This window comes from Camarhynchus parvulus, chromosome 3 (assembly GCF_901933205.1).
Source record: "Camarhynchus parvulus chromosome 3, STF_HiC, whole genome shotgun sequence".
NCBI lineage: Eukaryota > Metazoa > Chordata > Aves > Passeriformes > Thraupidae > Camarhynchus > Camarhynchus parvulus.
The window spans coordinates 40,441,284-40,457,304 of NC_044573.1; the positions used below are offsets into that span (position 1 = coordinate 40,441,284).

Below are 16,021 nucleotides of genomic sequence, written 5' to 3' on the forward strand. Positions count from 1 at the left end.
CGGGGCGGGGCAGGAGCGCCCGGCGGTACCGGCGGCGTTCGGGGGCGGTGCCTCCACCGGCCCCCAGCGACTCCCGCCGCGGGCCGGGCTCTGCCGGGCGCACCGAGCGGCTCCTGGGGCGCGCAGGGGGAACGCCGTTCCGCCCCGCGCGCCGGTTCCTCGGCGCCGGCCTCCCCTCGGCCGCCGCGCTGCTCCGGGGCCCGCCCCGGGGAGGGGCTTTCCCGCGGCGCCCCGGCCGCGCTGCGCTGCCGCACGTCCGCCAGTCCCCGCTGCTTTTCCTCGCCGTGGCCGCGGCCTTGCCGGAGCCGCAGCCCCGCGGCAGGTCGGAGGTGAGCCGAGCCCCAGCCCCCGGCCGACGTGGCCACCCGGCGGGAGCGGCGCGGAGCCGCCGCCACCGCCCCCGGCGGGGGTCCCGCCCGCGGAGAGGCGGGGGCGAACCGGGGCGGGCAGAACTCCTCGTTCGTGGCTCTGTCCAAGGTCTCTTGGAATCGCTTCTCTTCCCGAGCGCTATGCCAGAGTCACGACGCTTTCGTTCTTTCCTAGATAACTTTTAATTATTTTCTGGTCAGATGTGGAGCTCCTCCTGTGGCTCCGGTCGGCTTTTTCATCACTACTTCGATGGACAAGTGACAGAGTCAGCTCCCTCCTACGGTCGAGACAAAAGACTGGGTTTTTTCTGTGGTTGTTGAGGGAGTTCTGTCAGTCTGGCAGGTTCAGCATATGCTGCACCTCGTTCTTTTATGCTGTCTTTGCAGAATTGTGACCTTGCAGTAGAGAGGCCTCTGGGACAGAAAACCTGAAACTACAGAAACAGTTGAGCATTTTTTTCTATTTTTTTTTGCCCTGGATCCGTTCAGTTGTAGAACTTCTAACATTTAAGTGACATCTCAGTGGAGGTAATGCAGTTTGTTTTGATGCTAGCAGGGTACAAAACAAGTTACAGGCAGCTTTCTGGTTTCAGATAATTGTAGCCTTTATGGAAGGAATTAGGGGATGAGAATCTTCCTCTTAAACATAAAGTTGTTCAGGCTTGTGGCTCCTGTGATTTGCATGTCAAATTCAGTCAGCTGTATGCTTTGGAAGCCTTCAGCAAGGTTTGGAAGTTGCTGCTTTGCACACAGAGACTTAGTGCAGCTGTTCAGAGGGCTGGAGTGTGGCAGGCATGCTCAGGCTGCTGGAGTGGGAGCATGCAGCAAGGACAGAATAGGCTGTAAGAGCCTTGATCTTGCAGCAGTCCTTTCCATTTTCCCCTTCACCTTAATCTTTTGTACCCAAGTGCTGTAAAGAGCTGAGCGTTTGTACTGTAACAAAACCTTCTTGAAAGTAAACGCATTTTTTTCAGGGAAGGTGTGCCAAATTTGGTCCTAGAAACAAGCCATACATCAAGATAATGAATTAATGTATTACTTCATTAGATAATTTGTTTAACTCCGTCCCAATGCAAGCTGGAATGCCCACTGCTTCAAGTCCACATCCAGATTTGCACCTTTACTGTCTTTTGAAGTTGAGAGGATGAGGATGGGAAAACAAATAGGATGCACTAAGCACCTCATATAAAGTTAAGCATCTTCAAGCATGCAAAAGCCTTCCTTTCCTTTACTGTTTTTCGGGTTTTTTAAAGTGAAGCTAAAATCATTATTGGTTTATCCCTCCTGGGTATCTGTCAAGTTTGGCATGCATGCAGGTAGAATGAAACTAAAGTCTTTATGTCAGTTTGGTTGAAAGAATACTGGCTTGATTAATTTCTGTTTAACTTTTGAAAATGTAAGCCGTTTTATTCTGACAAAGTTAGCACTGGTTTCTGTGACTATTAAAAAATACAAGTTAATGAACACAATTGAAGTTACATTTGTATGGACTGAAGAGGATTTATAAGAATGACCAAATTTAAAAAAAATAGCTTACTTCCCATAAGGAAAAATACTAAAATCTAAATTTTGCTTTGTATTCATAAGGTAGAACACGGACACAGGAAGAATCCAAATACAACTGAAGACCATGGCAACACACTGGAGAAGAATCCTGACAGTATTTGTGACAGCTCAAGTACTATTTGTGGTAAATGCCTTTGAGGAAGAGGACGTACCAGAGGAATGGATTCTTCTTCATGTTGTCCAAGGTCAGATTGGAGCAGGAAACTACAGCTATTTGAGACTAAATCACGAGGGAAAGATCGTTCTTCAGATGCGGAGTTTAAAAGGTGACGCAGACTTGTACGTGTCTGATGTGACACTGCACCCCAGCTTTGACGAGTACGAGTTACAGTCTGTGACTTGTGGCCAGGACATCGTCCACGTGCCTGCACACTTCCGCCGCCCTGTGGGAATAGGGATTTACGGGCACCCCTCTCACCTGGAGAGCGAGTTTGAAATGAAGGTGTACTACGATCGAACGGTTGTACAGTACCCGTTTGGCGAGGCTTCTTACAACCCTGAGGAGATGGAGGCAAGCCAGAAATACTCACAGCCTACAGAAGATGAATCTCAGGATGAGGAGTCTGTTTTCTGGACTATACTTATTGGAATCTTGAAATTAATACTTGAAATCCTTTTTTAAATTGATACACACTGGACTTAACTCACACTTCATCCTGTGAAATTGGTATGAATGACTTGCTGTTATACTTAATACTCACTATGTTTCCTGAACAGATATTCAGGTTACATTTCCAAAACCAGAAAGGAAGTGGGGAGAAAAAGCCATATTTAATTTTATATTGTAAATCCTCCCCAATATGTAAAATGAGCAGCCAGGACAGTATTTGCAGTGCTCTTCAGAGATCAGAGCTTAAAAATGAATGTATAGTTGGGGTCTTGTTAAATTCACTTAAAATAGGTGCTTAGGAAAATCAAATCCAATTCAGTATTTTCTATTGTTTTTTATAAAGAAAAATTAATAAACTACTGCACTTCAGTCCCCCTCTCAATTTAGAGCATATTTAAAAATAAAACCTGCTTCTTTTCTGAGCAAGCATCTCCAGTAAAACTGATCAGCAACGTGTTTGAGTGTATTCATGAAGCTGAGCAGCTTAGGGTGAAGGAAGGAGAAAACAATCAATCACCTAAGGGAATAGATGGTCTGTATTCTAACTGTGTGTGCTCTACATCATATCAGCCATCTGTCAAACAGAGGTTGGTCCAGTCACTCATCACCACTACAAATCCATGACCTGAATCAAGTGCATGTTGATTCTTTGCTATTACTGCAGGGAGAGGGAGCCTTCAGCTGTTGTTACTTGTCAATATGACATTTTTGTCTCATTAAAAACAACACAGCATACAGGTATCTCAAACTTGAGAGGTGCTTTCTTACACTTCCCTTGATAGCTTTTTGTGATTGATTTTTTTTTCCAAGCACATATTTATGAATAAGTCATTAGCTTGCACAGAAAATTTATGCTGAAAGGGATTTACAGTATATTATAAGAAGGTCATCTCATGCCTACTCTTCCTTAGAAGTTACTTTTGCCAGGAATACTTTTTGCTTTGGTTGAGTATTTCAGAATAACCAGTTGCTATGCAAATAAAGTACATGAAATTGCTCTGTAATTTTCTTTTCACAGGGCTTACTGATAAGTGCACTGAAATAAACAAGTACGTTGCTATAATTTTATACAAATGCATGTATAATTTAAATTTCATTATTGAAAAGCTTCTCTTTTTTGAGTGGTAATTTGGCTTGCCTCTCTCAACACCTGACAAGACAGTAGTGACTTGTATCACAAAAAATCACTATATGGACAAAGTTTATTTAGTAAAAAGAAAAAAAAGTGGTATTGCTCCTCTTATAGAGTGGTTGATTAAATAGCACCAGAGTATCACTTTAATTTGTGCAGTTAAGTTTTGGACAGCAAGTTTTTAGGGCTTTCTTAGCCCTCCTTGCTGTTTTTCCCCCTTCTTCCTCCTCTTCTGGGTACAGGAGGGTCTTTCTGACAACAATCACAAATCCAGCGACCTAAGAAAAGAAAGTTATCAATTATTGGGAAACTAAGTTTGTTACTCTCTTACCTATTTAGGCAGCCCTTCACCATTCTGTTAGGTGCTTATCTATTTGCAGTATTTCCTTTAAAGCGAACAACAAATGCTTTTAAAATTAAGCATCTTTTCTATAAAGCAGCGTACACAATTCACACTCCCTTGCAGACTCATTATGTGTAACCAGTAGCTACATCAATCTTCATGGACCTCAAGAAGTGCCAGCACTCCAAGGAGGTGGTTATTAGGTAAGAGCTTTACAAACAGTGCTCGAGTTTGCCGGTTATATTTTCAGGTGAATGACTACAGTTCAAGGTTGTGAAGTTACCCAGAGCAGAAATCAATGGCAGCTGGGGAAGCATTTAACTTTTTATTACAACAGCTGGAATCAAAGGCTGTTTTGGTAATTTTGTAGTTTTGTAGACATATAATCTATTTTGATTATATTCCTAGGTCAGCCTCAAAGTGAAATCAGCCACAGAACCTGCACAAAAGTGACAGCTAGCTCCAGTGCTTCCCAAAATGGGGCAGTACAGTGTGTTTTAAGTACTGTCCAGGGAATACTGTCACTGCCACTGAATACATATTCATGAACTTACCATGGACATAGAACTACATGTAAAGCAACAGTACCACCTGTTATTTTCTTTCTACTGCCCTGATATGGGCAGTAGATATGAGTGTCTTGGCAATTTAAAGCTACTGGCTTGCCTGCCCACCTGTGGAGGTACTTCTGTTGCAGTTTTGATGTTTAAGAATAAAAAAGGGAATGAAAGGGTTTAAAGAGATATTTACAAATACTAAATTGGGACAACTATTTCATTTAGAAGCTGAAACAGCACAATTAATGTGAAAGCTACACTCTAGCAATATGCAGCAATACAGTTTATTTTACAAGTTTCTTCAGTGAAAAGAGGTAATTATTGTCAGTATTCTGTGGAAATGGAAAAAACATAGTTCTGAGCGAGCCTGTTTGGGTTATGCTGTAAAAGCCAATTATATTTCCTGCACAGGAAATGTGAGGTTTAACTGTGCACAACCAAATATATAGAAATAAAGCTTAGTAAAAAAATCGGGTCCTATAGTGTGAATGCTTTCCTATACTGTTTCTTATTCTTACTCTTCACACTTGTTTTAAACTATTCTTTCAAAAGAATATGTATTAATTCATTAGTTCATGTATTAATTCTGAGAATGAGCCCAGGACTCAAGAGGAAGAGGGAAGGGAACAAGTAACTTTTACTTTATTACCTGAAGGGATAGCATCAAGCCCCACACAAAAGGTGTGATAACCACGGTCACATACATCACAGAACATCATTTCTTCTTCATGGTGAGGCTGCCCACATATAATGCACGTTTTACACTCCATACATTGCCAAGGGTAAGTCTTAATCATAGCAACAAGCTCCGGGGTCATATCAAGGCAAGAAGGGTGGCCTAAATTAAAACCAGTATTATTACTTTTATGCCTGAAATGAAATTTAAAATTAGTTAGACTGTTTGCTTTTACCAAACATGAAGCTTAGCTCACCTCCTGGTGAGATCCCACAGCGTGAGCACAGAGAACATGAAAGAGAGATGGGGTCGTAACAAAGGACAGAAAAGGCAACTGAACTCCTGCTACACATGGAGTACACTAAATATGTCCACAAACAGATCTGGATCCTTAGGAATCGACTTAGTGGATGTAGATACTCACCACTGTTGTCACACTGGGAGCAATGTATAAGAGCTTCAGGTTTTCCTTTCTTGTTGGACTCCTTACCCTTCAGACAAATTCCACATATAGCATTTGGAATGACCTTTGGCTGGAAGGGTAGAAGAGGGCTATAAATTCATTCCAGAAGAATTTACAGATTCAACAGGAAATGTCATCTATCTCCTTAACTATTAAAATCAATAAACTATTTGTCAGGATGTGTGAACCCTGAAACACGTGACAATCACTGACAAGCAGCAGCACTGAAAAAATCATAGATTAAACTACATAAAATTTTCCATTTGTCATACATAGTGAGTTTTATGTAAATCCAACTGGATCAAAAGCATGTACTTGCCTCTTCCTATTAATTCATCAGCTAACATTCTTCTCATGGTAAACTAAATGTGACATAGGGTGAAAAATTTCAGGAAGATTCTTCCAATATAGAATACTCTTTATGAACTTCTGTGTGGGTTTCCTGTATGTGAAGGAAATATATAGGGGTTTTTTTGCATTACATTTGTCCCTGCATATAGAAAATTAATTATAAAAACAAGAAACTTGATTTTTTCTATCTTCAGTTTCAAATTACATGGTTAGCTATGCTGTATACAGGGCTGTATTCCTTTTATCATTCCTTCTTGTATCCAGTCATAATCATTTAAGAAACAAAAGCCTTGCATGTGACTAGAGATTTTTACATTTATAATTTTTCTAAGTTATCATCTAAAGTGTGTCTGGGTCCATGAGATCCATTTAAAGTGTAAGAGAAATAGGAGGCTGTTAACATGTGAAACATCTGCCTAGGTATTCTGTACGTCAACTCCGTAGATACAACCAGAGTGTCATCCTGATGAGGCCTTAGGAAGAATTAGAGCATTCTGAATTTCAGAAACATGGCAGTAGTTACATTGTTGAGCTTTGACTGCTGCATAATGAACTCAGTGAGAAATGTAGTCTACAATTAATGTAGTACTCACTGATGTTAAACTGACTAGCACCAGTTTTTAAAAACAACGTTGCTGCAAAGACCCAACTAGCAGAGGGAGCTGAAGGCTCTAAACAGCTTGTCAGTAAGAAGAATCCCAGTCAACTACCAACCACTCGTGGGGAGAAGAATGAGGTTTAATTTTAAAACAAATTTAAAAAGTGAAAACACAAAATAAATAAATAAATAAATAAATAAAATTACAAAGCTCTTTTGCAATACAACTTATCTTTAAGTGTGTTTATTTCCCCAGCCAGTTTTTGACAGCACCTAGCAAGGTAATTAGTATCTTGACTCATTTCTGAAATCAGGATGTATTGCTTTAAGTTTTCTGAAGTTTTCAATGTGCTTTTCGTGTCAAAACATGGCTACAGCCTGTATCAAATTGTTCAGTCTAAGGAGTTTTATTCAAGAAAGCAAAACACCACACCAAATGTTTATAGGTAACTTCCTTCAAAAGATGACAGAGGCATTCACAGACATTTTTTTGCTTATTTATTTTAAAAAAGCAAAGTCAATCTGTTTTATACATAAATATAATAAACAGTAAAAGAAGTCTAACACACAAACATCTCTACAAAATAATAAATATAATGGAAGGAAAACCACGCATAAACTCTTTTACTGTTAACTATACTACGTGTCCTACATGTATACCTTTATACCCTGCTCCTCCCAACAAAAGTGGCACATGCTTAAACCTTGTCAGTGTGGCAGCATTTACCCTTCCATTGTTTAGGCTATTTTTAAATTGTATTGTAATCTAAGAAACCAAGCCTTTCCAGAATAGCAAGCAAACTTTTCTAATCAGAGTTCTGGCTTGTTACAGATTTGTATTTTACTGCCTTTAATATACAACAGCACACTCTCCAGTACTCCAGCCAAAGTGAGCTGCTTTTTGGACACATCCAAGTGTTACAGGTGTGTGCAGTTCACATTCTGATACACATAACTCTCAAGGTAGACATTGCTACAGATGCATTTATTAACAGTGCTTCCATCTAGACTTAGTTCACTAACCTGTATTCATTAGAAACTGTGAATATTAAGGGGGGGTGAGCATCACAGCCTTTTAAGAATGAAGTTCCAACAGTATGGAAGTATTTTTACAAAAACAACAACAACAAAAAATTTTAAAAAATCAAGACTATTCACATTTTAATCCAGTTCCATTCTACCACCATAAATGGCTTTTAGAAATGCTATTAAAAAATCTGTCAATTCCAAAGGGGAAGTCACAATATCCCATCTCATTAGGAGTAAATTTTGCTTTCGATATCCCCATCTTATTGGGATAAGATATGAGAGAAAATGAATGCAGGGTCAAAATGATGACTGTGATGTGTAGGTTTTCACTTCCATGCTGCTGTGCTGCAGCTCTCAAAGTAAGCTTTCCAACGACACCATTTTTATAACATCCTATTCTGAATGCAAAGCATTACATTTTCATATACAGTGACCCAAAACAGAAGTGTTGCAAAATAAAGATACTCAATACATTTCAGTTTTATGTGCAAAAAAATCTTTTGTACTTTTAACAGTACCCTGTGTGTGCAATTGTAGCAGTCAGTCCTGCAGCAACAGACTCACTACTTGTAACATGACAAAATGTAAAACACATGCTAATCGTTCTTTGTTAAAGAACTGACAATAAAAAAGACTCCATATAAAATGCAGTATTTCTTTTACTTGAAAATAACTCAGTTGAAATGTATGGAATCCTGTAATACTCATGACGTGGCTATACATATATATGCTGATGCCATAGCAATTATCCCTTATTTTTAACTACATATAACCAAAAGATTAGTGTCCTACAAAAATAGTCCAATATTAGAGAACAATATAGAACAAAAGTATTATAGAGACTTCACAGGGAAAACATTTTGAGTCAGTTAAGCCTTCGGCTCAAAGTGCCTTAACATGCAGGCACATATGGTAGGTATATTGTTATCTGGTGTTTTCATAGACTCACAAACAAGAATCATTGTCTTGCCCATTAAAACAACTCATGTAATTTGTCTTTTTGTAGTATTTCAAACGTTCCCACAAACAAGAAAGCCAATCCTCTCATCCTCCTAACACATCATCACCACCCCTGACTTAACAACAGCTGGACGGTTGATGCAGGCAATGTATGTTGACATTGTAAAGATGAGGCACTGTAACAAAGACCTTGTTACTGACAGAATCACAGTAAATAATTGCTGTGGGAATCCATTCTCAAAATGCAGTGCTGTATACTACTACCACTCTTCTACAATTTTAAGTTCAAACCAAAGCTCTGCTCCACCAGTTCTCTCTCTATGCATTCATAAGGCCATTAAATAGATTCAACTAATCAAACACTTGGGCATCTCGCAGCTAAGTGAAGCTTCTGTAAACTACACAATTTCTAATGTCAAGTTAAACAAAGCTAAAGAAAAATTTCAGCCTTCATCTTTGGATTTCATGTTCATGGGAATACTGCAATGCATTCTATGTCTACAACTTCTTGCAAAGTTACATATAAAATATATATATATATATGTGGTAACCACATTCTAAATCTACACAGTTCACGCATTTCTTAATAAGTTCCTGAAAACAGAAAAAGCAACTGGAGCTTGCTGTCTGTTATGAACTTGTACAGATACTGTATGTAGAGGAAATTTATCAAAGCTGTCCAATTGTTGCTGAAAATTAGCTTCTTATTGTAAGTTATAGTTTATTTACTATTAACTTGGTAAACACAGATAGTAAATATTTATAAACATAAAATGCAAGCCATCAACAGCTCACTTTTGCTGAGACAGATTCTCAGTATGTACAAACTTGTCACTGACAAAAATGTTCCCTGTCCCATAACTATTAATAAGCAATCCTCACTGGTAAACACTCAACCCTATCTTAACTTAGTGTTTGCCTTCTGTATGGATCTATTCCTGCTCCCGCTTAAGTTAATGGAAAATTCTCATTCCTCTCAGTGGAACAGGACTAGACAATTACTTGCTTTAAATGTGTTACAGTTTATTCAGATCCTCTCTCAGTATGCAGAATAGTAACATATGAACAATGCATGTCAATTCCCACTTCTTCTGAAAAGTATTTTTATCATAATTCTTGAAATTATTATATAGAAACACTGAAGATTGGGGTCTTAGGTTCGGCAATCACTGCGTGATAGCTGAAATGTCTTAATATCCTCACCAAATTTCTAGTTTAGATAAAAGCATATTGCCCACAAATGTTACTACATAGTATGAACTACATAAAAAGCTATTTTCCAAATACTACTACAGGGGTTACATAGTGTGGCCTATACAGCTGTAGTAAGCTTTTTGCCTTCCATCCTATACATCATAATATCACAGGATAAAAGGCTGTATTTAAAATTAATGTTGTAACAATATGCTCAGCCATACTGCTGCACTTTATAGGACTGATCTCTTGGTATGCTGCCATACAAAATAGGAAAAAAAGTAACAGACAGTGAATGCTAGCTTCAAACTGGCGCATATTTCTGACTGCTATGTTAAAGCAGACAGAAAGATGTTGAGTTCCAGTGATAAATCCACAATGAATTTTTCTAGCGTTATTGCTATGAATCTAAGAAGTTAACCCAATAGGAGGCCACTGTACAGCTAGGGTAAAGAAAAGCCCCACACGAAATATAAGCAAAAAGGAAATAAGGAAGCAAACAGATGGAGCACACAACAGGAGAACAGCTAGTGAAGTACAGCAAGCAGAAGTTCCACATTATTAAAAAAATCAAATATTTCAGGAAGAAGCTGGTGAGTAAAATTCAGTCAGGGGCTTTTTTCTTCGACCTTGTACCCAGGAACTGATTTGGGTAATACAGAACGTTTGGAACCATCTTTTCTTGGAGTAGCACTTTTGTCTCTTGTTTTTTGTCTTCCCTGAAAAGAATCCTCCTGGTTGTCTGTGGCGCAATCACCTTCAGATACATTGCCAGACGAATTGTCCTATAATAAAAATACCATAGCTATATTTTTTTTTTTTGGATAGACAGACAAGTCTTTCCTACGCCCCTTAGAGTCAACTAAAGTAAGAGAAGGAAATGTCATTCCTTCTGCAAAAGCATGGGGTTTATCACAATCTAGAACACCTTTGTTCACAACATTCATCATCTGTTTTTTTCTGGTTTAAGAGACTGCATCAGCAGTCATGTTTTTGCAGTTGGTCTTGGTACCAGTGTGGGGAGCACAACAGTATAATTCTCTGAAGTGTTTTCATTAGAAATCAGCAAGAAATCAACTAAATGCAATACGCTGTTTACAACGTAAAGGGCCAGCAAAAAGTTAAAAGTGCCCTTGTCATGCATTTAAAGCACACAAGGACTGCCATGAATTAAACATGTGAAGGTTTTTTTCTGCCACCCTCACCTACTGTTTTCACCAGGAGCAATCTAAGTATTTAATTTGGACTGCAGCAGAAGAATGCCATCAATGGCAAAACACACTTTCATATTTAATACAGAACCAAACAACAGAATTTATTTTGCAGCAAAGCTTCTTATTTTTTTTTTGAGTAATAAGGAGGCAAGAAAGAGGGGAAGAGGTTCAAAGATGGTGAGAGATCAATGTAGGCATAATTAAGAGCAGCAGCACAAGACTTTTCTCAGAAAAGTGTTAATAAAGGCTTCCAAAAAGCTCCAGAAGGAAGCAGTGTGATTACTCACATTTATTACAACAAAACCCAAGAGGCCAAATAACAATGGTGCCCTACATTAAAACACACTCTGTAAAAACACAATAGTAATCAGCCTGTGCCCTAGGACCTAAAATCAGAACAGACAAAACAGACACAGAGCAAATGGCGGAGTGTAACAGAAAAGCAGACTGAACTATGTGGCAACAAGAAATGGTAGGTTTCACCAGTATTTCAGGGGAAGGGTTACTTAGGTCAGACCCATTAAAACACTGCAGAAAAGAAAACTGCTACCAACTCCGACAATGGAGCAGGGGGAGGTGTGAAAAAGGAGAAGTTATAAACTGTATTGTGGCACTCGCCAGGGAGATCTGACAAATGGTAGATACTCCAAATCTGACCATGCCCCACCTCTGTTTTTCTTCTGAACTACATGCCCACCTCAATGACTAACCAGCTAAGAACCCCTGCTCCCACAGCCAAAACCACTTCTCAGGAACCTGATTATCAATCTTCCTCACTTCTCTACACTATTCAAACTCGGGGACATTTTTCCTTCTGCATTTGGTCACCAAAAAAAAAGATTTCTGAGCCTCTGTGAAAAATCAAGAGGATAGCCTGCTTGGTCCAGTTAGTTTTCTTTACCATTAATAAGAACGGAATTAAATGGAAAAGGAAACTGGGGAAAAATGGTTAAAGACCAAATGACCAACTGTAAAAAAGATGGAGTGTGATTAAACTGAAAACTTGAGTTGACATTCAGCATGCTATGTTTCTATGATTTCTTATCAAAAAATGCAAGCAGAAACAGTATTAAACACCTCTCTCTCTTTTTGTTAACCTACAAGCTGACCTCTTCCTTTCTTCAATTATAAGTTTCTTACAAAATTCAAAGAAGATAAATATTTACATGACAAAATTTAGAATTGTACATACCCACCATCAAACATGTTCATCAATCATGCTAGAAATTGCTAAATGCACTGCGAAATTCCACTGCTGTTAAATTAGAATTAAACTTCTGGAAAGAGATTGTCCCCAACATACAAACTGCACCAATACACCAACGGTTCAGGCGTACTCAGCTGATTTGAATCTCAGCTGGCTCTTGTGCATTAAAGTACTATCAAGGTACGTATGTGGAAGTTTCCTTTAAGTTTCAGCTAGCAGTTAATTTTGCATTTGCATAGTGGAGAGAACATAAATATCTTTTAAAAGATGTATTGTAAAGCAAAAAAAACCCACAATGTTTTTTACCCTCTTTTTAAATTGGAATTAAATTACCACTACTATACTTAGTGCTTGCTGCTTCCACATCACAAAAAAGTTATGAGGTTATCAACACCTTTGCTTTGGGGACAGATTCTGTGGGACTTCCAACAGCAAAATATACTGTGACCTGAACTATAATATTCATTCTCCTCAGAAATGCCAGCAACTTCCCCTTCAGAAAAAGGCTATAATGAAGAGCTGCATTGGGAAGTTTCTTCAAAATTTCTTTAAACAAAACAAAACAAACAAAAGAAAATTTTAAAAAAGGAAGAAAAGGCCTGAAATATTTGTTCAATTTACTCTGAAAATGGACCAAAACCAAAAAGCAATGGAGAGCAATGTTATGAAATAAACAGAAGTAGTAAAAAAGGTCTTCCCTTCATTTTACAAATGTTAAAAGAATCTAAGGAACTAATTAAACTAACAAAAGTCAAGGAAAAGGATTTTTTTGTTCAAGAATACTTTCAATTTGTCTCACCGAATTGCCTTTGGTTTTCCTTTTTTCATCACCTCGCCCTTCTTCTGCATCATCTGAATCTCCATCACTGTCCAGTGTAAGCAGCTCTGGATCCAAAGGAGGTTCATAAAGAGCTGTATTTAATGGCAGGTAACGAAGTTCATCTGGAGAGTATCTGAAGTTAAATAAATAAAATGCATTCATTCATGTGTACTTTATGCATAAGTATTAAGTCACACAGTATGCAGAGACTTTATTTAATAAGTCTCCTTTTTTTCAGGAAGGCAAATAAAAACATGCAGTTCTGAAAACAAAGGAAACACACTAATTTCTCCTCCCAAATGTGATGCCATGTATATTACTTGTCTTCTTTGTAAAGCAGATATTCATAGAACACAATTTGCAAAGTTTTACCCAATCCATCTTACTATGCCCAACAGACCATACATTTTTTTATCCATGTACTGTGCCCCGTAAGATGTGCGCAATTCTAACCCAGGGCACACAAACATTCCCAAAGCAAAGTAAACAACAGAGCGGTATAGCTGATTATTAAGAACAAAAAAATGCAAGAAAACAAGAATATGTAGTTTCAGATGAATGTAAAGGTGTAATCTCACTGCTTAGAGCCAGATACAGCTCAACATGCATAATCCACCCTTTTTAGCCTTAAAGACTAAGAAAAAAGTGGAAGTCCTCTTACTGCTGAGGACAACCATTGTAAGCAACAGGATACCATTTTGCTGCATATTATGAAAGGTCATGTCCTTTACTGAGATGGAAAAGCAGTTTCACTAGCAGTTTACAGTTGCAAAATAAACATAACATGAAGTAACTTTAATTCAAATGATTTAATAAAACTGAAGTCCTTGAGGAACATCCTGTAACATGCAAATTTGGGGTGGGCTTTATGAACACTAGAAGGAGCAAGGCACATGCAGACAAAGAGCTTCTACACAGAAAACCAAACACATATAGCATGAATACTATCTCTATTGTAAAATAATAAGACTTCAGCAAAATCTTCAAATCTGTACGGATTTGTTCAACGGTAGCACACTGCTAATAAAATCTTAAATTTATGTCAACAGTCAAGTAACACATTTTTCATGAAATGTAAAGATCCAGTTTGCAATGTCTTTCTCTCTCACTTACAAATCCAACACCAAACTTAAACCACAAGACCAAACCTTTTTTAAAAAGTTTCTAAAATTCAAAATGGAACAGCAACACTCGTGATCAGAAGACAGCATAACAACACTTAGATACAAAAACGTTAATTTTAGCACACGTGCAGAGGCAGATGATAAGTAAACAGGAGGGTGGCAGGAGTGAAATCCATGTCCCTTTTTACCATGGTAAATACTTGAGCAGGCTAAATCTCAGGCACTGCAATACCTCAGCAGACAGTGCTCTTGCAGTCAGTACTGTTTTCTTAACAACAGCTGTCACACTATGCATCTTTGAAGACTATCAAGTGTCTAAAACTAAAATTAATTTGAAACCTTAATGCAAAAACAGTGGAATGTTTTCCACCTGTTAGATGGAGACAGAAGAGAACAGTGCAACAAAATTGGCAGCTGGAATGCTTTTAAAATACCTTTTGTAGTACTCCTGGAACTGGCCGGGTATGAGAGCCACTGGATAAGGACTAACCTTTGTTCTCTCTGTAGGCAAGACTTTGTATTTTCCTTGAGGCACCTGGATAATCTGCATTGTTTAATATAAAACAGTGACATTTTTGTTTCACACACAAACAGTTGAGCCTTCCTCACCAAATACTCCTCCAAGGATTATTTTAACTTGCCAGTTTTACTGAATGGAAACAGCTACCTGAGTTCTCCCACGAGAAATTCAATGCATTAAAATTCTAAGAGATCCCAAAACAGTATCATGGATTAAATCCAATCCCTAAGTATCTAGTGGATTGAACAAAGATTAGGTAAAACCCCTTTAAACAGTACACTGTGAAAAATAATATTGAAATTATAATCTAGCAATTGAAACAGTAAACATTAACCTTTGTGACTGCCATCTTTAGCAAGAATTATCACTGTTGTTCCATATTGTTTTAGAGTAGAAAGAATGTGCCATCTAATTCTGAAACCAGATTGTACTATTAAAAAAAAATCCATTAATATATAAATACATAATACAATAGAAAGGAGAAGCTTACACAATAAGCCTTCCTTCTCTTAGAAGGAAATAGAAGTAATTATCCACTATCTTGTCTCTAACATGGTCAATACCAGGAAAAGGAAAACTTTCCATAATTGTCTGCCAGTAACAATTTGCAGACAAAGTTTTTGCTTTACTGCCTCTATAGAAGCAGAACAGCACTGCTTCAAAATGCCAGATGTTTTTTTTTAATCAAGCACAGAGGCATGTAACATATGCAATACAAAAATAATACAACAAATAACAAAAAAAAAGGCCATAATATTGACAAGCACACTTTTTATGTGTAAAATAGTTTTCTTTTTTACTTCAGGTATTGTCAGGCAAAATTTTGGAGGTATTGAAAGGAGAATTAGCCATTTATATGAATAAACAACGGTCTTAGTTTTATGCTAAGACTATCAGAATAAAGACATGATAACAAAGTAACACTGAGATTTTTAGAGCTTTCTGAGACAAGTATTTTCAAGTTTAAAAAGTCTGCAGGTTAAATATATTTAGATTATTATTTTTAGCAGTGTTACCCATTAATCACCCCCCCAAAAATAGCTAAAATGGTTACAAAACCAACTTCATTAAAACAAGCAAGGAGCTCCTTCCTCACAATTGGTAAGAAATTTAAATCTACCCACATGAGTCTGTAAATCAAAATAGGCTCTTCTTTCTTCCATCCGCTCTCGGTTTAAATTGCTGTTGAATTCTGCAGCTTTCTTGGCAGCTTTTTTAATATATTCTGGAACTTTACTGGCTTCTACTTTCTGTGTGTTCTGTTGCTGCATTTGCTGGAATAAAAACAA

General features: G+C 38.0%; 2 protein-coding genes across 10 annotated transcripts in view; one reads left to right on the forward strand and one right to left on the reverse strand.

Annotated features, from left to right (window-relative positions):
* On the forward strand, nt 1-5,038 carry C3H6orf120 (chromosome 3 C6orf120 homolog). Of its 5 annotated transcripts, none has more exons than XM_030944671.1 (3): nt 1-329; nt 544-896; nt 1,956-5,038. In XM_030944671.1, the coding sequence occupies exon 3, from the start codon at nt 1,999-2,001 to the stop codon at nt 2,554-2,556; it is 558 nt and encodes a 185-aa protein (XP_030800531.1). In that variant the 5' UTR covers nt 1-329; nt 544-896; nt 1,956-1,998; the 3' UTR covers nt 2,557-5,038. The 5 variants fall into 5 exon arrangements, with proteins under 5 accessions (XP_030800531.1, XP_030800532.1, XP_030800533.1 ...); XM_030944672.1 differs by having other exon boundaries at nt 756-896; XM_030944673.1 differs by having other exon boundaries at nt 756-813.
* The window catches only part of PHF10 (PHD finger protein 10), a 20,155-nt gene continuing 7,875 nt past the window's right edge, over nt 3,742-16,021 (reverse strand). For 3 of the 5 annotated variants that reach the window (XM_030944667.1, XM_030944666.1, XM_030944664.1), the window contains exons 6-11: nt 15,857-16,006; nt 14,647-14,756; nt 13,068-13,221; nt 5,677-5,785; nt 5,226-5,414; nt 3,742-3,954 (exon numbers count right to left, since the gene is read on the reverse strand). In XM_030944667.1, the coding sequence (XP_030800527.1) occupies nt 3,869-3,954; nt 5,226-5,414; nt 5,677-5,785; nt 13,068-13,221; nt 14,647-14,756; nt 15,857-16,006 (798 nt within the window). In that variant the 3' untranslated portion in view covers nt 3,742-3,868. Of the gene's footprint in view, nt 3,955-5,225; nt 5,415-5,676; nt 5,786-10,476; nt 10,633-13,067; nt 13,222-14,646; nt 14,757-15,856; nt 16,007-16,021 lie in introns of all 5 variants that reach the window. The other 2 variants (XM_030944669.1, XM_030944668.1) reach the window with 1 other exon arrangement.